The following is a 27,212-nucleotide window of genomic DNA, read 5'->3' as shown; positions in this document are numbered from 1 at the left end:
GGCATACGATTAGAGACTTGAGACTAGGACTACAGGCTAAAATGGCTTAGTGCTGGCACATAAAGAAAATTCTGGGTACAACAATTTGCAAGAATCCATTTAAATGGTTTTGACTATTATTCTTCTTTTTTATTTGACAGCTTACAGTAGTCATTGGATACCAAGTAGATTGTTACAGAAATTGAGTGAGAACAAGGTGCCGATGAATCAATGGTGTTCAGGGACTGACAGCAAATTGTAAAATAATCATTGAGCAACACTCAGCAATAGACAGAAATCTGACGTTAAACTGTGTTATATAAACAAATAGTTATTACTACAGCATTCCATGGACTTACTTTAATTCTTATTGAAAATAAGCTATTTGTTTGTGCTACAACAAATAAAATATTAAAATCAGCATTGTGTTCATACTAAAATGATTTAGAAATAGTTGATGGTTCTTGTATACAGTTGTCCATACTATGAATGATAGTACTGTGAAATTTAAAAGGATATGGTTTTCTAAATTATTTTGGTCAGCATAAATAAAACAATTAATGTTGCTAAAAAATTATGAATCGAAGACATTTACACTCTAATAAAGCTATGGAAAATCAAGAGAGAACGTTGTCAAAATTTAAATAGCTAATATCTTGAAAACAAGCACATTGACCTATATTATATTTTTGCTCTCTGGGTTCCTTTATTTAGTCACTACCAATGTATTCTAGTGTTATGAAAAACTTGTTATTTTGAAACTGAGAAGTAAACTTCCTTCATTATGGTAAATTACCTCTTACAGACCAAAATATGATAAAAAATTGCATAAAATTTTATGAACAAACTATGTTATAGATTTCAGATTGCGTATTGATATTTATATTTTTATAACTGTGATGCAATAATATTCTTGTTGATGTTTCTGATGTATATTGTTTTTTATTGATTTATAGAATATATATTATACAGAAATATTTTTTTGAAAGTTGTTGATGTTTTTGATGTTCGTTGTTTTATATAAGTGGTACACAGAATTATGATACAGAACTAATTGTGTTTGTTTGTCAGGTGCATACAATTTTGGTTGCACTTTTCTCAAGAACCACAAGTCAAAACTTCCTGTAAGAATAAGGAGAAGAAAAGATGTGGTTTTTGCGAATGAGATGGATTTCAACCAGAGCTCAAATGACATCCAAGTCAATAGGTATAGGTCACTGTACAGACTTCAACAATGAACAAAACCCATATGACATAGTAACATAACACTGTGATGCATTTTCAGGCTCATTTCTCATCCACCTAATTTTTATTAAATTCTTGGATGTTCTTTCAGGGAATGGCCATGTACAAAATTTTAATCACATGATTTCAGGTTATGTTAGGTTTACTACAAATGAAGGCTTTGTGAGATTTAAAATCAACCATTATATGAGCATGCTAAACTGTGTAATGCATTTTTAAATCCATCACTCATTAACATCCTGTTACTGAACACTTTTAGCTGGAGTTTCAAAAGGTGAAGTAAGCTATTCTCATCACTTGGCATCCATTTAGTTTTACACAAGAATGTTCTAGCTGAAATGTCTTAATTGCTTTAATGACCATGATTGATTTAATGTTGAAAGTCTTAAAATCAGAGATAAGGTTTTTACCTCAAGTATCACATAAACTTATTATTGTCTATAATCAATGAGAATAATGTTAAGGTCTTTCCCCTCTCTTCCAGATTAACATGCAGACAGACATGTTCACTTAACAATCATTCCATATACCAAATAGTGTTGACCTTTTGTTTATACAGACAAAAGCATGGAAAATTAACACTGACCAATGTTACTCGAACATGAGGTTAAGGTCAGATGATACATATTTAACCAGGAAAACTTAAGGCTGACTAATAAACTATGAAAATGAGGTCAAGAAGTACACTGCCACACAGACATGTTTACCTTACAATCCATGGAACAAGGTCAAGAAAGATGATACCTGCCAGACAGACATGTACTAGAAACAATCATGCAATATACCTAATATTGCTGACATATTGCTCATTATATAGTATTTGAACAGGAGTGCACATTCTGAAATGTCACCTGCTTTACTGACCATGATAATGTTATGTAAGGGTCTGAAAGATAAATGGTCAACTTCAAGTAATGCATTGCCCTATGAACCTTGAAAATGAGGACAAGGTCAGATGCTACATAGCAAACATGCACACCTTAAAATTATTAATTGCACCAACTTTAGTTGACCTATTGCTTTCAGTATCTGTGAAACAAACCCAACCTTGAAATTTTTACATTGAGCAATCCACACTGAAAATGAGGTCAGAGTCAAATGAACCCTGCTAGAAAGACACATACACTTAACAATCATTCCACACACCAAATATAATTGACATTTTGCTTATTCTCTATCTGTATGGGTACGTCGTAGTTACCAATTCTGGCTTTTATACAACGGGAGTGAAGGCGTCGTCGATTTATTGACGTTTCGCGAGAGCAGATTTAAAGCTCTCTACACTAGTTGCGCGAACAATAGTGTCTTCTAGATGGTTCCAATTTACTATTGTGGACACAAAGAATGAATTTGAATGTTGCGGTGTTTTGCTGGTAGGAATGTCAAAACACCTGGTATTGTTCCTCACTTGTTTTTCAACAATGTTTGTGGCTTGGTAGTTGTCAAACTTTTTAGCTGTGATGTTTCGTCTTGGTCTTGCTGATTTGAGGAAGTCGTCTAGATCAATAGCAGGTACCAGCCCCTCAACCACCTTGTACATAAATATAAGCTTTTGGCTCGTGCGTCTCAATTGTAGTTCCTGTAGTTCTAATTTTGTAAGCATGTTTGTTATGCAGCCATCTTCTCTAGTTCTGTAATCGCCTGTTATAAAGCGTGCTGCTTGTCTTTGTATTCTTTCTAGCTTGTTTGAGTCTACAATACTGTAGGGGTCCCATACTGTTGCTGCATATTCCATTGTAGATCTTACTAAGGAAATGTAAGCAGTTTTCTTACATTCCTGTGGGCAGTATCGTAAATTTCTTCTGAGGAAGCCTAGGGTTGAGTTAGCCTTTTTGGCAACGTTTGTTATATGCGTGCTCCACTTCAGGTCTTCTGATATCTGCACTCCTATGTATGGGTTGCTCTGAACTTGTTGGAGTATGTGGCCGTTGAGTGTATAGAATCTCTGGCTTTTGTTCTTTATGCTTAGTATGTAGCATTTCTTTGCGTTGAATCGCATACCCCATTTATTTGCCCAGTCTTCTAGGCTAGCTAGGTCTTCTTGTAGCATTTTGTGATCTTTCTCTGTTTTGATGGTTCTGTATAATAGACAGTCATCGGCGAACAGCCGTACTGATGATTTGACAGTGTCCGGGAGGTCATTTATATGACATAGGAAAAGTAATGGTCCTAGAACTGTTCCCTGTGGAACACCTGAGTCTACTTTGACTTCTTCCGACTGTTCTCCCTCTACTACTACTTTCATCGTTCTCTGTGTCAGAAACATATTTAGCCAGTTGTTTAGTTGTCCTCGAATTCCGTATTCTCCCATTTTTGATAATAATTTGTTGTGTGGTACTGTATCAAAGGCTTTTGAAAAGTCCAGGATTGCGATATCAGTTTGTAGTCCGGCGTCAAATGCTTTCATGAAGTCATGTAAGGTGACTAATAGTTGTGTTTCACATGAGTAGCCAGATCGGAATCCATGGTTGAGTGATGTTAAGACTCTGTGCTTTTCAAGATGTTTGAGGATGTGCTTGCATATGATATGTTCTAATAGTTTGCAAGATACCGATGTTAATGAGACTGGTCTATAGTTTTCTGCAGCGTGTTTGTCTCCTTTTTTGAATACACACGAGATGTTTGCGTTTAGCCAGTCTTCGGGTAGTATGCCAGTGTCTATTGATGTTTGGAAGATGGCAGTAAGTCCTGGTGCTATTTCTGTGGCACATTCTTTAAGTATTTTGTTTGGTATACCATCTGGTCCAGATGCTTTCGATGGATTTACATCTTTGAGTAGTTTTTCTAGTCCTTTTGTGGTAATAAGTAGATTTGGTATTGTTTCCAGTATGTATTTTGTTGTTTTTGGAATTGATGTTGATTTGTCAATTGTGAATACGGATCTAAATTGTTGGATTAAAATTTCTGCCTTTCCTTTGCTGTCGCTGACTAATTTCCCCTTGTCTTTTAAAGGTGATACACCAATGTTGTCTGTTTTCCTGGATTTGATGTACTTCCAGAATGGCTTTGTATTGTTTGTTTCTAGGCCTTTGATGATAGTATCATTGATGTATGTGTATTCTGCTTTCCTGACTTGCCGCTTTACTTCTTTTTGGAACTGTCTGTAGTTTGACCACTTTTTAGTTTTCTTAGCTTGTTGGTATAGCCGCTGTTTCTTTTTGAAGAGTTTTCTAATTTTGTGGTTTATCCAGGGCAAGTTGTTCTTAGAGCGGATTTCTTTTGATGGGATGTGTTTGTCCATACTTTGAAAGAGTTCTTTCTTAAAGGTGTCGCTCATTTCTTGAACGTTTGTTCCACGATCCTGCATGTGTCGGAGTTTTGTTGATGTTATTGAAATCTCCTCTTTAATAGTGTTCCAGTTTGCCTTTGAGTATATATAGCACTTCATGGGTTTGCTACGTTGGTAATAAGGTTTGGTGTCACAGTCTGTAACAATCATTTCGTGGTCTGATATGCCAGGTGTGTTTTTGGATGTTTTGACAAGTGATGGATTTGTGGTTAATACTATGTCAAGGAGGTTGTCTTCTCTTGTTGGTTGTTCATGGATTTGAGTGAGTTGGTATGATGATGTTATTTCCATGAGTTTCGTTTGTATCTCCTTATCACTTGAGTTATTTGGTACTGACATTGATTCCCAGTTTATGTCAGGGCAGTTAAAATCTCCAGTTAGCATGATGTTGGTGTTTGAATTTGCTATCATTTGTAAAGATTTTTCTAGTTCATCTAGGCATTTCATGTTCCTGTGTGGCATATAGAATGACCCAATAAGCAGTTCTTTTTTGCCTTTAAGGGGGCTCGCGGGTCTAAATCAATTTTTTTTATTTAATATAGGATTTCTCTTTATTTTTCTATAAATGAACTTTATCTTATACATAATAGAAAAATGAAATAAAAAAATGGGGTCACCGTTCATTTACGCTCACAATCTGCATTCGAAAGAAGCATACATTTTTGTTAATGTCCTTTTTTTCTGTTGAACTAATAGGAGAAATAACGGTAATATCGAAATAAAAAAAGAACTTAATTACATAAATCGCTTAAATTTTACAATTATTTAGTTTATGTACAGCTCATTCGAAAACAAAAATAAAAAATATAGGTCACCGATGAGTTAAGAAAGATATTTCAATTTTAATGCCAAAAAATGGCATTTTTGCACCAAAGGGAGATAATTTGGAGCTTTTTCAATGATATCTATATTTTAAAAGTCACCTGGGGCCAACACGAATTGATTTTTTGAAATGATTTTTGTACCATATGATAAAGTAACAACTAATCAAGGTAATAAATAAAATTTGTAATGAAAAATTAATGTTTATTTTTTTTCTGAAAATCTTATACCCGCGAGCCTCCTTAAGGTGTATTTTTACCCATTCTATCTCACAATTGGTGACTAGACTAGACTGTTCAACTGATATGATATCTTTATGGACCAAGATAAAGACTCCCCCTCCAAGTGTTCCCCTGTCGTTCCTGTAGGTATTGTAGTCATCTGGGAATACTTCGCTCGATTTGATAGCGTCTTTTGTGCTGGTTTTCCCGGGTTTTTCTCCTTTGAGCCAGGATTCTGTACCACAGATGATGTCAGGTTTTATGTAATTAATGGCTGCTTTAAATTCTGAAGTCTTGTCTTTTATACTTCGGCAATTGACGGTTAGAATTCTCAAGTTCCTTTTCTCGTTCAAGTTAAATACATTACTGCCTTGTGTTCTACTTTTGTTACTGCAATTTTTGGTATTATTTGTTGTTGAGGATTGAGCTTTTAGTCTTGGGCTGCTGGTCTTTAGCGGACTAAATATGCTTGATGACACAGATTCGAATGAGATATCATGTGTGAGTGGTTCATAGTAGTTTGATGTGTTTAGTTCATAGCTGTGAAATGTAAAAGATGACATATTTATACTTTCGCATTTACAACAGTGCCATTGTACGTTTGATCTTTGTAGAAGTTCATAGTCAACTGTACAGAGTTCAATACATGATCTATGGTGCCATATGTCACAATCATCGCAACAAACCCCATCGCACTTCCATGTTACTGGGTGGTCACATAGTCCACATGGGTATATGCTCTGTTGTTTCCCTCTTGGCCCAGGGTTTAGTTCTATATCGCCTCCTAATATGAGTAATAATAGTGTGAGGTGTTGTTTCACAGTTGTTGTTGTTGGTAGTGTGATTGGTCTTCTGCCTGTTGTTGACATGTTCTTATTTAGTACACAGGTAAGTAGTTGTTGATGTTCCCATGTTTTACTGGTTGTTAAGTTTGTTCCGATATTGTACAGCAAGCTTGCATTTGATGCATGACCAATGAACCATAAAATGAGGTTAAGGTCAGTTGTTACCTACAAGTCAGACATGTTTAAATCACAATCATTCCACACACCATATATGATTGACTTAGGGAGCTACCATTTGATTTTTATGGGGGGGCTAGGATGAAAAATTTTGTCCTGCATTTTTTTTTAGTTGTAATCTCTGTCCTGCCTTTTTATTTTTCACTCTATTCGGTCCTGCCTTTTTTTTTTAGTTTATCCTGACTTTTTTTTACATAAATTGTCATCCTGACTTTTTTTTTTGCAAGTGTCTCATCCTGCCTTTTTTTTTTACTCAAAACTCCTGTCCTGCCTATTTTTTTCAAATTTCATCCTAGCCCCCCCATAAAAATCAAATGGTAGCTCCCTTATTGGCTATAGTATTCGAGTATTTTGCGGTCGTATATTGGTATCACATTGTCGTAATCAGTGTCTGAAAAGACAGATGGTTTCCGGATAATAACTTTAGTATAAGTTAAAAGAAATCAATAAAATTTTAACACAATGTTTATAACCACAAAAGGAAGGTTGGGATTGATTTTGGGGGTTATGGTCCCATAGGTTTAGGAATTAGGGGACCAAAACATACATTTATCTAGTTTCATGACAATAAGTTGCAATTGCTCTGAAATTGTACCACAATGTTCATACTATTAAGTAGAAGGTTGGGATTTATTTTAAGGGTTATGGGGCAAACAGTCTAGGAATTAAGGGCCAACCAGATGCTCCGCAGGGCGCAGCTTTATATGACTGCAGAGGTCGAAACCCTGCACAATTAGCCTGAATTAGGGCAAGTATGGACCCAACATTCAAGCTTGATACAGCTCTGAATTTGGATTGAGATTAAATAGTTGACACAGCAAAGGTTTCTGACACAGAATGAATGTGGTCTAGTGAACTTAAAATTTATTTTTTTTGCTTTTGAGCAATACACTATGCTGCTGAAGATTAATCCCCTTAAAAAAATATTTGAAGAAAAATTCTTTTTTATTTCTAAACTCTGATTTGAGAAAAGTTTTACCACCACCCAAATTTTTGTTCACCTCCCTCGATTCCTTATTCCATAAATAATAACAATTCAAATTCTAATGTAGTTGGCAACAATAACTCATTTCTTATAATTTAATTCTAAATTCCATTTTAAACCGTAGAAAACCTTGAATAAACGTTGATAACGTGACGGTCACATGACTAAATTATGTCTATGGTCTGATAACAAAATAACGTCAGCCAATCAGGAGATGCGTTACATCCAAAATTAAATTATTAAAATATAAAATAACAGTCAAAATTAATATTAATTAACAGCAACTTCTAAAAATAAATTTAAAGCTACACATCTCATTTCTTAATACATAATTTTCAATCAGTGTAAGGGAGGTAATAAAGTAATCAAACATATATTTAACAGTGTTCTTTACATTTTAATTGGATTACCTCCCCTTCACTACTTTTAAATTGTCTAAATTGTCCTTTAACCAGAAAAAACCTAGTTTTCCCCTTTGTTTGTCCCTTATTGCTTGGTGATTTGAACCATAACCCCCCATAAACATCCCTTTGTAGTATGGAAACTTGTGGTATAATTTGAGAGAGATTTATACACTTAAACATAAGTTATTGACTGAAAACTACAAAAATGCTTATTTGGGCCCCTTAATTGGCCCCTCACTCATTGAAACCCCTCTTGGAGCAAGAACCCCAAAACTCAATTCCAGCCTTTCCTTTGTAGTAAGAAGCCTTGTAGTATAATGTCGGAAACCTTTGCTGTGTCAACTATTTAATCACAATTCAATTTCAGAGCTGTATCAAGCCTGAATGTTGTGTCCATACTTGCCCCAACTGTCCAGGGTTTGACCTCTGCAGTCATATAAAGCTGTGCCCTGCAGAGCATCTGGTTTTATATAGATTAGAATAGGTTTTCCTATTTGAATAGTTTTGCACTAGTCAATTTGGGGCTGTTTAAAGCTTGCTGTTTTATGTGATCCAAGGCTCTGTGTTGAAGGCTGTACTTTGACCTATAATTGTTAACTTTTTATACATTGTAACATGGATGGAGATTTCTCTTATTGGAACTCATACCATATCTTTTTATCTATATCAAACATATAAAGTCAACCTTTATCACTGATCAATAATGAGGCTGTTCGCCATGTAGAAACCCATATACCAAATATAGTTATCCTATTACTCATAATAAGTAAGAAATTCACACAAAAAAAAAAACCACCTTTATTTCAACCAGTCGCTGAATCTTCTGATGCCAAATGACAAATGAAATAAGATGATGATTTTTATACAGGGTTTTCTAAACATTATGGCTGCAATAGATGATGCGAAAATGAAATGCATTTGATCTTAAACATACATTTGTAGCTCCTTGCTGTGAAATAACCAAACAAATCCAATAAGAAAATAATTTGTCATATATTCAACTACTCAACAACAACTGGAAGGTTTGTAAATGCAGTAAAATGACTGAATCTAACATTCAGTTATTTTAATCCTGTTTTATTGACAAATATATTACATGTATTATAACTAAGGTAAAACAAATAAAATAGAAAATGTAGAACAGGTAAATGATCAAATAAAATATTGTAAAATTATTTTAAAATAACAACATTAACCACCCTCAATGTATTTGTTTACCTTATAACTACTGTAAACCATTTCTCATCAGATACAATCCACACTTAAAATGCTTTTTTCATGTTTTTTGAAGAAAAAAAATGACATCAAAAGATCCATAAAATAATTAAAAAAAAAAAAAAATGCAAAACAACCTAAAATAATTATGACTAATTGTGATTAATATTTAGTTTTATTCAAGAATACAATTCCCTAATAGTTGTACATGAGTGTAATTTTAGTATATAAAATCAACCTATTGTCTCTTTAGGCTATTCCAGTAGAAACTTTGTTCCATTTGAAGGCCTTTACAACAATTCATAAGTTACAGGGCTTTATGATCTTTATAACAATAACAATAACAATTTGCAGTAAATAAAACTTAAATCAAAAGTTTCCAAGTAGCTAGATAGCATATATTATTCATGTTATTACACTTATATGTACACAACCAACAAATATATATATATATATAAATTATGTAAAGTTTGCAAATTAAATGTACAACGTTCTTTGTCATGTAATACAAAATGGCTGTGAATGCCCTTAACTGCCAGGCGTCAAATAGTCATTTGTCGCTACCGTTAGTGCATATTGGTTAAAATTTTACCGTAATTCTTCAAAATATCTGTATTGTGAATCGTCAGAGTACTCAAATATTTATCGTTACCGTTAATTTTTTAAATGAATCAACAAAACCATTGGTTTATTAATCATCTAAAAGAACGTGTACATTTTATCGTCATGCACCAAAAATTACCGTTAATGTCATTTGGCAAGAATTTTTACCGTTATTAGTCATGAAGGTACCCCTAAAGACCCTCATAAAAAAAATAACGTTTCAGTAATTGATACAGTCTACATAAAAAGACAATGAGGTTACAAAATTAACAATAATTAATATTAGCATTTGTTACACAAATTATTGCTGTTTTAGGTAACATGTCTTAAATAGTTTTATAAATATGAGGAGAAAAATCATTAAGTCACATGTTTACATAAGTCAAAAGGACATAATTCATAGATATTGTTTATATATAAACAAGGTAAAACATTGGTATATCTATTTGTAATATGCCATTGACAGTTTTAATCCACACTTACAGGAAAATATTTAGATGGTTTCTAATCTCTACATCAAGTATCAATTTAAGCAAACTAATAATAAGAAAATATGGAGTCTTTATGAAAAGTTGTTTTGCTATTAACCACTTTACTTTATCAGAATCATGTATGAGGGGGAGGACAGGGGTAAGGGAGACAGGAAGAAAGGGGGTAGGAGAAAGGGGGTGGGAGAAAGGAGAAAGGGGGTAGGAGAAAGGAGAGGAAGGCTGGGAGAAAGGAGAAAAAGTTGGAGAAAAAAATAAAATATGAAAAAATAAAATATCTCTCTTTTTTCCGGTAAATTAAAAAAAATAAAATAAGAAGAGGGATAGGAGAAAGGAGAAGAGGGAAAGGAGAAAGGAGAAGAGGGGTGGGAGAAGGGAGAAGGGTACCCCCTGTCCTCCCCCTCATGTATTGCAAATATTAAATAAAATCTTATCATAAATACAAATTTTTTGTATATTTCTTTTATAGTATTTTTTCCCATTATTACAGCACGATCATGCATGTTTAAAAATATCAAGAATACAAATTTTAAAGTAAAGAGCTAACTATATGTTTCCACTATAAAGTCATGCGTAGTACAAGTGAAATGAACTTCGACCTGTTAAAGGCAGTCATTACGAAGTAAAACTACAAGCTACCTTTAAAAACAAATACATATAACAATTATATTTATAACAATATTATCAGCAGTCACCTATTTGAGGTAAATGGCACAAATTAATAAAATGTAAAAATTGAACCTTTTATCATTAATTACAACTCTCTTTGTTCTTTTAACATAAAATTCTAAAAACAAATAATATACACAACCAAAATATGGCACTTACAATTGGTTCTAGAAAAATCTAACTAATACATTGTTTTTAAAATAGAGAAAAAAGATATTCCAACATTTCATATTGAGACTGAATGTTTTCTTCAAGAAAGTATATTCATGACATGAAATTTAGTCTATCCTATTGTCCCTATAACAGTAATCATAATCATAGTCAATAAAAACATAGGTCCAAGTTTCATATAAGATTAATGATTAAAATTTATATACAAAAGTTATGGTTAATCTTAGCACTTATTTTAAATACATTATTACGATTAAGTACAAATTAAAATGTGATTATAATTGTACCAATTGCTTTAATATTCAACTATTTTAAAAAGTTGATAATATATCACCGGAATCAAAATACACTTTAAATAATCCAAAATAGTAAAATCATGGAGAATATGGTGGAGGATTTGCCATCTGAGGACCTCCATACTGGACAGGTGAAACTTGTTGGCCCCCATACTGCACAGGTGGAACTTGCTGACCTCCAAACTGCACACATGGAATTTGTTGACCTCCATACGGCCCATGTTGCATCTGTTGTGCAGATTGTGGTGGGGGGAGGACATTGTTATATGGCATCCCATTCTGTTGACCAGAATGACCACTACCAGGAGGTTGATGTCGATACTGATCTGCTTGTGCACAAGGTTCTGGTTGGATATGGTGCTCAATCAATATGGTTCTTTGTCCTGTTACCATGGTGACAGGCAGATCTCTCACATGCTCAACAACATCGGTGCATTTCAATTTACGATTTACCTACAATAAATAATGCAGTCAGTCATTTACATTTAAAATTAAAAAAGAGGCAATGATAAAGTCCATGGCACAGTTTTTGTCAATGATTTGGATATTTTGTTGTTAAAAACTCTAAAAATAGAGAATAGCCGCAAGGAAAAGCAAATTACTTCCTTGTTTTTGTTTAAAAATGGACTATATTTCTTTCTGAAAAATGACTGATACAAAGAGAAGTATTCTCTCTGAGTACACCATTTGTCCCATAATGTGCTGTTTGTATAGTGTATTAGCTCATGTTTGCTTTATTATAGAACACCATTTCACCCTCCTACTTAGCATAAAACTTCATTTAACTGTTACATATATCTGTTTACCTAGCTCTGCTTACCAGTAGAGTCATTAGGTAAACTCAAATTAAAATAAATTCCATTATAGTAAATATTTTGGCTTAAAATTGCCATAATGAAAAGTCTATAAAACTGTTACATTGTCTTTTGCATTTACAATTTTATTTCATAGGTATACTCCTGATGTCAAACATAAAAAATAGACCTTAGAATTCAATATGGTAGCTTACCTATTTCATGTAGTTACAGACAATTTAGAATATTGAACCTAAACCTTCAAAATAATTGTCAGCATCCATGAAAATTATCATCTAATAAAATTGCATAAGAATTTAAAACTTCTTCATTTTAAGTAAACTGTGAAATCCAAGTCCAAACTCTTATTTAGCAAATATTCTTAAGGTTCCCATCATAATGAAAATGTGTACTATATGTACTGTAAACTTAGAAGTTATTTAGAGGTTGTTTTTTTTCGAAATAACGTAACTTTTATTGCTGAGTATCACAATAATAAGAGTCCACATTCTTAAATAGGATACATTATATCTATATGCAGATTTTCATGAAATTGCAATAATTAATCATCCATTTTTGTCCATTCTTGAAACATCACAATTATAAATTCCCACAACAAATACTGAATCTACAGTTTTAACCGAGTGACCACCTGGATACCAAGTATGTGTACAGAAGCTTTGAGTAGCCAATAAATGTGACAATGATAATGTACTTACAAAATAACATGGTCCACCACAGAGTAACCAGAATGGGAAACAACAGAAGATACACAGTGGATGCATACAACAGTCCATAGGTGTGGAATAGTTGTGGATATAAATACTCATGTTACCATCATCACTGTTGGACCGGCTGTCACAAAGGGTAACCTCTGAATCTACAATACCGCTGTACCACTGACGAACACTCTGGCCAAAGCCAATCTGCAACAAATATATCATATTTCTACATGATATACATGATAGACTAGTAGTAAGCAAATTATATCCTAAAGATTTGAAACTGTTTATATTAATAAATATAAATGTGATCTTATTATCCACAGCTAAATAGCATGCCTTTGCTGCAAGATTTTAGTTAAAGACCTTTCATGGACTGTTTATCTAAAAAAAAAATCAAAATAGGAAGCTTTCTTCTTGATGTGTTGAAATGTTTTTCACTTTTTTGAATTATAACTTGATATTCATCCATATTTATCCAGGTATATGAGACAGGTTATCTATGGAAAACCATCACATATAACTGAAACTTGTATCTACATTTTAAGACTTCAACAAAATTCGAGTTAGGTGTGTTTTGGGCAACCCTACTGACCCTAATTTATAGGCTAACTTTTCCCCTTAAAAAACACATTTTTTTGTGACCTTGCATGATAAATCAAAGCATCGTTGATGTTGGGATCCAGCCAATTTAATAGCTAGTCTGATATTTTTTCTGACTATACTTTTTTCTATATTATTTTTGCTCTTTTCATTTCCATAATAAACATTTCTATGCTATAAATTTTCTTTTTTTGCTTGAGAGTCTGGGATCCTTTGTAATATAACATATAATATAAAAAAAATCCCAGCATTTATCAAATTCATGAAAATGGTTTTCAATTGAAAGTACAAAATGTATAGATCTGCTTATTCAAACAGCAATGGTATTCTCAAAAAATAAAACTACAATTCATCCATAATAATTTTACCTTTAGACAAAAGTTTTTTCCTTCTGTCATATATTGCATTGCTTCTGACAAGCGTCTAGATAGAATTTCTCTTATCTGTGGATGTTGTGTATTCACAAGGATGGCAAATTCATCTGAAAAGTTATTTAAAATACGCATATGAAATTACATTTACTCTTCTCAAGCATAGGGACGGGGCCCCTGAAATATCCACATCCCTTTAAATAATAAGAACATTATTGGAAATTTAAGGAATATTAAAATATTTGTTCTTGCATCCTAACTAAATTACATTTACTGATACTAGAAATAGAAATGCATGTATATTGGTTACAAGGCTTGTATTGCTGTTCCTCATCTTGACATTAAAAACTTTAAGGTCAATTATAGAAAAAGATGTTAATATTCCTCAGCTTCAATCATCTTCAATTCTAAAAATGTGCTTCCAACTATCATTAGTGTTCTTCTTTTTATCTTTTTTTTTGGGGGGGAAGGGGGTTAATATGCTTCATAATTCATATGATTGATTTAGTTCTAAATATAGATAGTAATTTCATACAAAAATGCCTTTCACTTTAAAATTTCATTTACTGTCGAGTAAATTCTTTTTTAAATCAACCCATGACAGAAATAAGTATAGACAAAAATACCATATGGCTATCAATAACCCTAAGCTGAAACATTATGACCAAAAATAATCAAAGTGATGGAAATCACTCATGGAAAGATTAGAAGAGTAGTTTGAATTATTGGTAAGGTGGGGAAAAATGAACATTTATAAAGTACTATTCCTGAAAATTGCATTAACAGCAGGTCTTTAGAAGGAAACTTGCTTTATTTCAGTATTAGGATAAAATGAGGATAAAATTAAATAATACGGGTCTCTTAATTTGCACAATTTTATTTAAACTGCAGTTTATATCTTATCAAAATTATGTTGCCTGTTCTGAACATGTTTCAAAAAAAAAAGGCTAATTAAAAATTCTTCTAGTAAATGTTACCAACTATCCTTGTTAGACTTATATCTAGACCAACAGCTAAAAACTTTAAAGTGTCAACAAAAATAATCTAAAAATGTTGTTTTGTAAGTTGAAACAGAGGTTATATGACGTTGAAGATAAAAAGTTTTAGAGTGCCTTTTGATCAATTTTTAAAGTATTTTTCAACATAGGACATTTGAAAATGTACTTTTTCAACATAAACCAATTAAAAACTAATTTTATTGAAATGTGGATTCTTTCTTGATTGCAAAAATATATATTCACTTCTAACATGTCTAATGAAAATTTAAATGACTAAAATAGACATAATGATTGATGGGAAATAAACTAATAAACAAAAGGTTTGTTATAATTAAAAGTTTTAAAATTTTTAAAAAATCAAGCCAATTCCTGAGGGCTATTCCAGAAAAAAATGAATGGGGGGGTTGGAAGGCAGTTTTTGTCAGCATCCGCCACCCAGGCAATTGTAATTGAGAATTATAGTGCATTATTGTGTGAAAAGTTGCTCTGATACCCATCACCCATGTATTATTAATATAATGTGCCTTCCAACCCCCCATACATTTTTTTCTGGAATAGCCCTGATAAAAAAAGTGAACTAATCTAAATTGTTGATTAATTACAGATGATTATTGGAAATTTATCAAGTAAATTATAGGCCTTACTTGAATACCTTTTATATATTCATATTTATATTCATATTTCATTTCTTAAAGATCTTGTTAGATCAAAGGTAATTGGCAAAAAATAAATCTATCATCCTTATAAATATCAAATATCTAATATACATATTTGTGTATTCAATTATGAGGTCAAATACTTGTGTATAAAGAATTAGATGTATATTGAGTGGTCTATATTATATGTTATGTAAGACTGAGGTTGATAGGTAATGTGGTCAATTTGAATGGCAGTTAAGGAGGTGGGACATTGTAATTAAAGGTACACCTTGTCTCTGATTGTTTAGTGATAATGACAGTTGTCAATCATACTAGTATTGAATCAACACCCACTTTTCTAAACAAAATGTTTTTAAAAAAGCCTGCACATCAACACACCTTAATGGCATATATATTCTTGAATGAACCTGTCCTGTTGTTAGGGAGGTTGGCGCCTAAGTAAAGATTTAGAACAAGTTCTAATCTTTCCAAAAACAACACAAGTCTATAAACTACTACACAGACATCTATGCCATCAATAAACAATGATAAAAGATGATGTTATTCCTGTCATGAATTTAAATGTATACCTGTATACATAGAAAAAGGAAAAGTCAAAAGATGGTCATAAAATGCCCCAAACATCATTGTAAAAATAAGATTATGGAATTTTTTTAACCCCTTCAATGGTACAGACATCATGAACATTGCATGAAAAAAAGATGTCAGCTTAGTTTGTAAGGAAAATGATCAGGTTACTTAAAGGCAAAGTCAGCTTTCATGTACATGTAGTTTGAACCAAATAATATGTAGTGATATGGTGGATATGTGATGTTTTTCTTATGAATGGAGGAACACCAAGGTTGTAAACAATTAAGGAGAACTCAGTAAATAATATCGTCATTTAGTGTTTTAACAACTCAATTTGTATTGTAATTACATAGTTTAAACTTTTTTCAGTTTTTTTTTTAAATTTCTAGAACATTTATAAATTGGACATTAAATACAATGTAGCCTTTTTTGTTAATAAACAGAAAATGTTCAAATCATAATTATAAATGGAAACACATTTAGTTACACTTTCTGTATTTATATGTAAATACCTCGCCACTTCTTTCTAACTTTCATCACAACATAATGATCTGTCCTTGTATGTTCTACTTTCACTCGAAACAAAATAGGCATTCTAAGCAGATCCCTGGTCAATCTGTGTAACTCTTCAACATTGTCCACTTTCAATTCACTGTAAAATATCATACAGATATAATTATGAAGAAATATTATATTGTGAATTCAGAAAATATTGTGTTTTCATGGTGAGTATGTTGTAATATTATCCTTGTGTGATGTGTTTTCGTACTAATTACAATTTTCACTGCTTACGGTTTTCTTCACTGTTGAGTTTGTATTTAAGTGTGTGCTCAATTTTAAAAAAACATGTTCTGTTGAATGTTTTTAGGTATTTAGATTTTTTTGTCAAGGCTTACTACAATTTTTTACTGTTTCCGATTATTTTGTGAATTTAGTATGTCAAAAAACAGCGTCATATGTTTTCCTATGAAGTAAAAACTGGATCAGTAGGTAGACAGGATATGAATATAAAATCTGGAAATTAGTATTTTCTTAAGACGAGGTTCTGGTAATTGCTTGCATCACAAAAGAAATATTTAACTCATTTCAGTACTAAAGCTCAATTGTAAATAGTTTTTAGTTAATGTTTCGTGTGCTCAAATTGTAACATTGTGACTTTTTTCAGATTTGCACTGGGTTTCTACTAAAGACATTATTTTGGGGAAATTAAAATGCAATTTTCAAAATTTATGATTAAATGTTTTATTAAATTTGCTCTTATGTCTATAAAATACAGGTGGATGATAATAGTCCGAGATTACTCTGACGTCCTACGGCTGTTTTGCCAGACAAGCTGGGGCCGTGGGACGTCAGAGCTCATCCCATATCAAAAAGTGGATATTTGCCCATCCAAAATAGATGCGCTGCTTCGTCGCTTTTGGTGCCAACTGCAGCCTTGAAATTATATAAATGGGGTATCTATTTGTTCATTTTTCATTCATCTCTTCATTTATGTAAGCTTCACCTACCTGCCACCCTTTATTTTTCCATATTTAAAGTTTTCACATTGACCCATCTATTCAGACATTTTTACTTTTATTTTCAAAAGGATGTCAAGATTATCACGTGACCACAACAAAAAAAGTGATGATTTATGCAAATGACCATAATCGTACACCTCATTCATTTACGATGCAAGTAATCTAAATGTCTGAGAGATTCTGATTGTTATCATGGTTTGCACTAAATGCTTAATACCAATCTCCTGTAAAGGCGGTGAAAAATCGTAGTTGGCTACTAAATGTTAAACATTGATCTCCTATAAAGGAGGTTAAAAAAGCAGGGCTTTCCATTGAAGCCGGTAGCCGGCAGAAATCCGCCGTTTGTGGTGGCTTCAAGTGCCGGCTTCTTCACTGAGAAAAATATAAATTCAAAAAGAAAAAAAAGATCTTTTTCAAATGTTTACAGCCAGCCGAGAGACGTATTGTCGCAAAGTCGCGATAAACAAGGGATGAAAAGTCAGTGTTTACCTTGGGCTAAATAGTGCACATGAATTCAGGTCACTGATTGGTTGTCTATTTAAAGTCAGAATGCATCGTTTCTTTTCGAAGATAACAAGAGAGACGTTCCAGTGATCATTGAACGATAACAATAGAGACGTTCCGATGGTCATTAACTCGTTGGCTTTTTTTGGCTTTTAAAACGTGAAGACAATCAGACAGGATGACGATCTTATGTTATGGAATAATATCAGTCAAATTAAAGAAAGTGTAGTAGATCATATTGTTCAGAATCTGGAAAACAGTATCTTTTGAATTTAATTTTTCAAAGCCCACGTGGTGTTCAGAGAATCAAGGTCAAAATCAAAAGTAAAATATTGTCGACTCGACCTCAAATAAATAACATTTCCAAATGATTTATGTATCCAACTTATTGAACAGTTTACAAAAAAAAAGAGAAAATCAGAGGATATATCAATTTTCTGTCAATGCTTGAGAAATAATTGTATGATTTAAATACGCGTAACAGTTTTTAGAGAGAAAAGGGGGGTCATTTGTTTACAAATGCACGTAGTTATGCAAAATAAATCGATCAAGATTTCTAACAAGCCGGATTATTATATAAATAAAACTCCTTCAAAAGTAAATGAATTTTAAGCATAAGGTAATAAAAATAAAAAACTATAACATATAAAAATGAAATTTCTTCAAGATTTTTTTTTTCTTTCTTTAATTTCATACATAAAAAAATGGTCATTTGAAAGATGAAATTAGGCGCCAGGAGATTGCGAGAATGCAGGATTTTGCTCTATTTACGACAGACCCCCTGCCGTAAGGCACCAAGCTTACAGCTTGGTGGGCATCTGGCTACGCCAAACACATGTTACAGCCGCCTATAATTATAATTGAGCCTTCTACTTCAATTTCAAGGGAAAGCCCTGAAAAAGTAAAAAAAAGGGTGGCAGATAGGTGAAGCTTACAAAAATGAAGAGATAAATGAAAAATGAACAAATTGATACCCAATTTATATAATTCCAAGGCTGTTAGTTGGCAGCAGAAGGGACGAAACAGCACATCTATTTTGGATGGGCAAATATCCACTTTTTGATATGGAACAAGCTCTGACGTCCCACGGCCCAGCTTGTCTGGCAAAACAGCCGTTGGACATCAGAGTAATCTCAGACTACTATTTTGGATGGGCAAACATCCACTTTTTGATATAGGACGAGCTCTGAGGTCCCACAGCCCCAGCTTGTCTGGCAAAACAGCTGTTGGACGTCAGAGTAATCTCGGACTAGGATGATAAGTGCATGCCCTATAGTAGTCATGTGTGACCTGTCTATGCAGAGTATGGCAGGAATAATAATAATCTGAAGAAAAATATCTAAAATATTACCAAAGTTTTTGATTTAGTTTAGCGCCAGTCATGTCAAACACTTTATCTGAAAAGTAGTTTCCTCCTGGTCGGATGGTTGGTGCAAACAAATTATACAGTATTCGCGGATTTTGTTCGAACTGAGCCCATGAGACAGCTGTATATGGTGGCAGTCCCCTTAAGTCTAACTCTATTGCTTCAGTTGCCATCTTTTAAAATTAAGTAAAATTTTGACTTTACTATTTCACAAGATCCTGGTTCTTGATTTTTTTTTATAACCGGAAATGACATATTTCAAAAGGATGAGCTAAAACAGTATACTCCAATCCGTGTCGAGTTTAGAAACCCGTGAAGCAGCAGTTACCTGTTTGAACTGATCGTGTTTTACTAAAGGTTTATTTTAGTTCTTTAAATCAAGCATTTGTATTGTATTTCACTTTACAAATCCTTGTCTAAATTGAATATGTGGACCGTCTAAATTTAAACATTTTACGCATGGAAGAGAAAATCGTTCATACAAATTTTGTATACAATTATGTAAATTCTTTGACTTAGGACTATAATATGTCCCAGCTTTGCCTAAAGTTGTAATGTAGGGTTGTAACACAGTACAGTGATGTAGAATGGCATATAGATCGTTACTGTAACTTGCAGATCAACTGTTTTGTGTTTGTTGTAAAGATCATTTTACTCACATCAAATGAAAAAGTGCCTATTTCTTAATCTTGTTAACATTTTTGTACATTTACATTTATGATCATTAAAGAATACACTAATATTTGTGTGTGTTGTTTTTTTTTTTTTTTTTTTTAATAACATAGATCCATACCGAACTGAAAAATTGTGAAAGAGTGGCGAAAGGTACAAAAGGGACACTCATATTCAGGTGGATATTCGGTAAATGTTTCTTCAGATAGAATTTTCTAATACTTTGCAAATATGCAGATTTTACTATGCCTTTTCATTAATATAATAAAAAATTTAGATCACCGTGCTATTTTCAAACTACAAGTCGTGTACAATTGCCCAAATTGCAAATATAGTTCATGAAAAAACACATTTTTGTGAATAAAACGAAATCTATGAGATAGAATTTTGAAATAAAATACGGGAGGAGGAATTGAAGAATCAGATCTACTCTAAATCGTAATATAATCTATACACCGATAGAGATACCATTACAGTGGTCCGCATATGATACCAGCTGTGACCGAGGCAATAATTTTGTAACCATCTCAACATCAACTGAACATGGCTAGGGATAATACCAGCTCTGTAGAAGGTAATGTGACGAGACGTTCTTACTGTAATCATTTCCATATCAACTGTAAATTGTTTAGGACACCCTTACAGTGATCATAATTTATGATACCAATTCTGTCATACGAAATGTATTGATGCAATAATGCTGTAACAAACTCCACATATTAAACTGAATATTAATATTGGGGATACCATTTACCATTACAGCGGTTATATGACTCCAGCTCTGTCATACGAAATGTATCGAGGCTACCATGCTGTAACAAACTCCACATATTAAACTGAATATAATTAGGAAACCATTTACCATTACAGCGGTCACATAACTCGATCCAGCTCTGTCAGATGAAATTGTAACGAGGCAATCATGCAGTAACAAACTCAACATAAAACTGAACATTAGTAGGGATACCATTTACCATTACAGTGGTCATATATGAAACCAGCTCTGTTAGAGGAATTGTAATAGGGCTTTCATATTGTAAATTTCGTCAAATCAACTATTCACCGTAAGGTATACCATACATTGGTCATATGATACTAACTCTTACAAACACAAGGTATTGATGCAATCATACTATAACCATCTTCACCTACATTATACATCACAAAGGATACAATTACAATGATGATCCCGTGTAAAAGATGAGATGGCGTCAAGGGTTCGGGATCTCTTATATCTGAAGATATATATGTGAGTGGGCGATTGTTTATAATAGTTTCAATCTCAGTGAGTATTGTTGTCAAAGATTGTTCGCTGACGAGTGCTTTACCAAATATTTTCTTTAATGTCATTTTCGTTAAACCAATTACTAGACGTTCCCACCATCCGCCATACCATGGCGCTCCTTTCGGAATGAATTTCCAGTTGATATGTAAATTCAGCTGACTTTGAAGTGCATTTGATGCGGCTACAAATGTAGGCGCGTTATCAGAATAAATAGTTTGTGGTGTTCCTTTTCGACTGATAAAACGTCTAAATGCTAGGATAAAAGTGTTCAATGACAAATCAGGTACAAGTTCCAAATGTATAGCTCGTATACATGCACATGTGAATAAACATATATATACCTTTCGCGGTTGTGTTGATGTATCCTTGATGTGTAGAGGTCCGGCAAAATCTATCCCAGTTGTGCAAAATGGTATGGTGTCTTTTACTCGATCCTGTGGTAGTGGTGGTGGTTCCGGGCTGTTATACGGTTTACCAATTATTTTTAGGCACTGTATGCATTTACGCAAGACACTGTTCACACATTGTCGAATTGCTGGTATCCAGTAAGATTGCCTTATATGTGTTATTGTCTGTCCGACTCCTGTATGTAGATTTCTTAGATGTGCGTCCATAATGACAAAATCTGTAAGTTTGTGGTTCTTTGGTAGTAAAATAGGAAACTTCGCGTTTTCTTCTATAGATGAATTTTGTATTCTGCCTTTACATCGTATGATTCCATTTTCATCCAAATATAAACGTAACTGTTGTACAAGCGGTAGTGATTTAACTTTCGGGTTTAACGAAATATGTTCTAGCTCTTTCACGAACCTGTCTTGCTGTGTATCTTTGATCCATAAATTCATAGCTAATGAAATTTCCTCTTTTGTTAGACTTGTTCTTAGGTTCCTGTCACCTTGTGAACTCCGTAGTCGATATGGACGTTTTTGCTGGCAGTTCTTAACGAATTTCAAGACGTATCCAGTTACAGTTAAAAGTCTATTTAGATCAGAATACCTGTTCATGTCTATGATTTGTGATATTCGCTGCGGATCACTTGGTACTTTATCGTCACTTCTGTGTGTCTTTGGTCCGGTGATATTAGATAGCTGAGTGCTTATTTCCACATGTCCTGTCCACGTAGGCCATTTACACTCGTCCGTTAACCACTGGGGTCCATTCATCCATAATGTCGAATCTTCAAATTGCGATGCAGTCAATCCACGTGTTTGTAAGTCAGCTGGGTTCATTTCTGTGGGTACATATTTCCATTCATGAGTTTCACTTAGTTCTTTAATTTCACTAACACGATTTTTTACAAACTTGTTTAACGATTTCGATGAGGTAAGCCAGTGTAGAACTATTTGGCTATCGCTCCGAAATACTGCTCTTTTAACTCCTAAGTTTTCGATTACATCTTTTGAGAGTCGTGCTCCGATCACTGCAGCCATTAATTCTAATTTTGGTAAAGTTATCAATTTTAACGGTGCAACACGGTTCTTCGCGATAACAAGTGTCGACTCTGTGCCTTTACTCAAGTAAACTGAAGCTCCATATGCTTTCTGACTTGCATCAACAAAAATGTGTAGAGTAGTGTCGCTTGTTTCCTCGTCATGGTTTGCAAAATAGTATCTCTGTATTTTAAGTTTCGTAGTTATCTGTACGATGTCATTCTTCACATCGGTCCATTCGTTTTCAATTTCTTTTGGTAGTGTCTCGTCCCATGCATATCCTTTTTTCCAAAGTTCTTGAATAAGTGTTTTTGCTCTAATTGTTATCGGTCCGAGTAGTCCTAACGGGTCATATATAGCGGAAGACTGTCTCAAAAGTTCACGTTTTGTCAACTGTGTGTCCATCTTTAATTGTTTTGTTTCGGCAAAGCTGATTGTATCTGATTCTGCATCCCAACGCATTCCCAATATTTTAGTGTCCTTGTCTGAATCCAATACTTTTTCCGATAGGGCCAAATCTCTGAGTTTGTCGCTGTTGGACATCCATGACCGTAAATTGAAGCCTCCCTGTTTTAGCAGTTCTCTGGATTCATTGAAGTATTTAATTGTGGCTTCTTCCGAGTTAATGCTAGATAGTACATTGTCAACATATAGATCTTCTTGTAGAATTGTTGCTACTTTGCTCTGATTCATGGATAAATGTTTCAGTAATGTTGCGTTTAAAATAAACGGCGAACACGTTGCTCCAAAAAGAACAACTTTGAATCTGTACATAATCAATTCACTTGTTGGGTCAGTTGAATCGGACAACCAAAAGAAACGTGTGGCGTCTCGGTCATCATTGTCAAGTCTTACTTGTAAAAATGCTTTTTCTATGTCCGTTGTGATGCCATATTTTCCTAATCTAAATCTTGTAAGAATGCTTGTCAATTTATTTAAAATGGGTGGTGCTGAAGATAGGCAGTCATTAAGGCTGGGTAAATCTGGATTTCCATGGCAACTGCAGTCATATACAATCCTAATAGGGGTCGTGTTTGAATCTTTCTTAACGGGATGGTGTGGTATGTAGTGGATTCTTCCATGCTCGCGATCTATTTCTGTAATGGGTACCTTTTCTATGAAGTCTTTCATCTCCTGTTCTTTGATAATCTTGTCGTATAGATTTAACATATCCGGATCTTTAGCCAACCTATCTATAACATTCTGGGTCCTCCTTCTTGCTATATATTCATTAGTGGGTAACTCGGGATGATCTTGTTTCCATGGTAGTTTATTTTCCTTAAATGTTATGCTAGAGTTTTGGTACTCAAGCATTAGGTTTTGTACATTTTTTGTGTTTTCATCAGAATCCGCCTCTAATTCGCTCGACTCAATTTCCCAAAATTTCTGTAAATCGCACTCCTCGGGTTTGTGCGCAACTAAGACATTCATCATCGTAGAGTTCCATTGTTGAGTGTTGATATCTGTGTTCAATGGTCCTGATAGCAAATAGTCTATTTTAGATTTAACAGCTGTTTGTCCGTCACCTCGAATAATTTCATCTTGTACTAAAGACCAGTAGTAGTCTGCTCCAACGAGAAGTGAAATGGAAAACTTTTCATCCTGCGTGACTGGGTGGGCAAGTTGTAATCCTCGTAAATAGGGCAAGCTGTTAATGTTTACCCGTTTCTTCATATGTATCGGTGCGACAATTTTTGGAACAATAATTACTTCCATTGGAATTCTTTTTTTCGGTCTCAATGGATAATGTTGCTTTCTCCAGGTTGCGTACATTACCTTCTTTCCCGCCAAATGCAGAAATTTGCATGCTTACTATACCAGTTGGTTTGATATGGAGTTTCTCTACTAGTTCTTGAGAAATAAATGAATCCTGGTCACGGCACCAATATCTTGAGGGTTATTCACTTTTGTTGTGGAAGAAAATAACGTCTTGCTAGTTCAGATGCTTTATGATCGTAAGATAAGATACGTAACAATAACGTTACGTTACATTAACAATAGTGTGCGCGAAAGTATGGGAAACAATTACATAAGATCAAGTGCTAAAGTCTCTTGGCCTATATTCACGACAACCACCATTGATTTTTCCATATTAGTCTTTGTTAAATTTGCACATTTAAAAAAAAAAGAAATATTTGGTAGAGTAAGATTTTATCCTGTCCAGTACTATAAAAAGAAATGAACACATAACATGTCAATGCTTTTTTTTTTATAGAAAATAACCATTACTAGAAGTTAACCAATCAAATGTTTACCCCTTCTTTTCCTGTTTACAAGCATTAGTAACCATGTAACCTTAAGTTTTCAAAATATTCTATAAAAGCAACAAATAACAAAAAATAAGGGTAGTTTGAAACACCCAAGACATATGCTTATGATTTTGTTTAATGCAATGAAATGTAGAATTAATTTCCTACAACTGTCAAATAATTATCAAAGGTACCAGGAGTATAATTTAGTACGCCAGCCGCGCGTTTCGTCTACTTAAGACTCATCAGTGACGCTCAAATCAAAATAGTTATAAAGTCAAACAAGTACAAAGTTGAAGAGCATTAAGGACCAAAAATTCCAAAAAGTTGTGCCAAATACGGCTAAGGTTATCTTTTCCTAGAAGTTTTGTAACCGGAAATTTATAAAAAATGACCATATAATTGAAATTCATGTCAACACCGAAGTGCTGACTACTGGGCTGCATGGTGATACCCTCGGGGACGAAACGTCCACCAGCAGTGGCAAAGTCAAGGGATTTTTTTTTCTCAAACCTTTTCCGTATGCCACTGGTTGTGACGTACTATGATTTGGTGGTACATGTATTACACCTGTCATTTCCTTTTCGAGATACCATTTCAGTTGTCATTTGATATCAACTCTGCAAGAGGCATGTAAAGGGGCATTCATACCGTAACCATTGCATATTAACTAACCATTCTTAGGGATACCATTTACCATCACAGAAGTCATATAATGCCATTTTGTGCTTCTTTGTTACATATTTGATTTTTTTTAGTGATTAAGATTATAAAACAATGTTAACTGCTGTATAATTCACATTTTTACCTATTATGTCTGTTTGTTTTGTTCACGCATCGTTGTCAATATAATAGAATTTGATGCGACTGTCATACAAGTGAGAGGTTTAGCTAGCTATAAAACCAGGTCCTATCCACCATTTTCTACATTAAGTCAGGAATATGACAGTTGTTATCCATTCGTTTGATGTGTTTGAGATTTTGATTTTGCCATTTCGGATTAGGGACTTTCCGTTTTGAATTTTTCTTTGAGTTCAGTATTTTTGTGATTTTTATATTTTTTTTATAATACCAGCTCTGTAACTATCTCCACATAAACTATACATCTTTAGGGATATCATTACAGTGGTCATATCATACCGGCTATGTCAGAGGCAATGCGATGAGACATTCATACTGTAACAATCTCCACATAAGCTGAACATTGTTAGGAATCTCTTTACATTGGCCATATCATACTGACCCTGTCAGAGTCAATGCAATGAGACATTCATACTGAAACAAGCTCCACATACACTGAACATTGTTAGGGATTCCATTACATTGGACATACAATACCAGGTTTGTCAGAGTCAATGCAATGAGACATTCATACTGAAACAAGCTCCACATACACTGAACATTGTTAGGGATTCCATTACATTGGCAATATAATACCAGGTTTGTCAGAGGCAATGCAATGAGACATTCATACTGAAACAAGCTCCACATACACTGGACATTGTTAGGGATTCCATTACATTGACCATATAATAACAGGTTTGTCAGAGGCAATGCAATGAGACATTCATACTGAAACAAGCTCCACATACACTGAACATTGTTAGGGATTCCATTACATTGACCATATAATACCAGGTTTGTCAGAGGCAATGCAATGAGACATTCATACTGAAACAAGCTCCACATACACTGAACATTGTTAGGGATTCCATTACATTGACCATATAATACCAGGTTTGTCAGAGTCAATGCAATGAGACATTCATACTGAAACAAGCTCCACATACACTGAACATTGTTAGGGATTCCATTACATTGACCATATAATACCAGCTCTGTTAGAGGCAATGCAAAGGGTCATTCATACTATAACAATCTGCACATCAACTGAACATTTATAGGAACACCATAACAGATGTCATATTATACCAGATCTGTTAGAGGCAATGGAATAAGACATTCAGACTGTGTCCATTTCTACCTTAACTTAACATTGTTCGGAATTCCATTACAGTGGTCATATAATACCAGCTATGAGAGAGGCAATGTAACTAGAT

At 33.7% G+C, this 27,212-nt stretch overlaps 2 protein-coding genes across 3 annotated transcripts in view; one reads left to right on the top strand and one right to left on the bottom strand.

Annotated features, from left to right (window-relative positions):
- LOC143064973 (peroxisomal bifunctional enzyme-like) overlaps positions 1–967 on the top strand; it is a 30,925-nt gene extending 29,958 nt beyond the window's left edge. For both annotated transcript variants that reach the window (XM_076238218.1, XM_076238219.1), the window contains exon 18: positions 141–967. In XM_076238218.1, the coding sequence (XP_076094333.1) occupies positions 141–241 (101 nt within the window). In that variant the 3' untranslated portion in view covers positions 242–967. The remainder of the gene's footprint in view (positions 1–140) is intronic.
- Positions 968–11,351: 10,384 nt separating this feature from the next.
- On the bottom strand, positions 11,352–19,775 carry LOC143064972 (uncharacterized). The gene is made up of 5 exons (XM_076238217.1): positions 19,502–19,775; positions 16,639–16,778; positions 13,897–14,009; positions 12,923–13,129; positions 11,352–11,862 (listed from the first exon to the last, which is right to left on the bottom strand). Exons 1-5 carry the CDS (start codon positions 19,687–19,689, stop codon positions 11,488–11,490), a joined length of 1,023 nt encoding a protein of 340 aa, XP_076094332.1. The 5' UTR covers positions 19,690–19,775; the 3' UTR covers positions 11,352–11,487.
- Positions 19,776–27,212: the final 7,437 nt, after the last annotated feature.

Source organism: Mytilus galloprovincialis, chromosome 2, assembly GCF_965363235.1.
Source record: "Mytilus galloprovincialis chromosome 2, xbMytGall1.hap1.1, whole genome shotgun sequence".
In the NCBI taxonomy this organism is placed as follows: domain Eukaryota; kingdom Metazoa; phylum Mollusca; class Bivalvia; order Mytilida; family Mytilidae; genus Mytilus; species Mytilus galloprovincialis.
This window is presented reverse-complemented; position numbering and strand designations above follow the sequence as displayed.

Coding starts and splice junctions, on each gene's coding strand:
- LOC143064972 (XM_076238217.1), bottom strand. CDS start 19,689: ATGGCAACTGAAGCAATAGAGTTAGACTTAAGGGGACTGCCACCATAT. Junction 16,779..19,501: donor AAACTAAATCAAAAACTTTG/GTAATATTTTAG, acceptor GATATTTTACAG/TGAATTGAAAGTGGACAATG. Junction 13,130..13,896: donor GAAAAAACTTTTGTCTAAAG/GTAAAATTATTA, acceptor TATTTGTTGCAG/ATTGGCTTTGGCCAGAGTGT.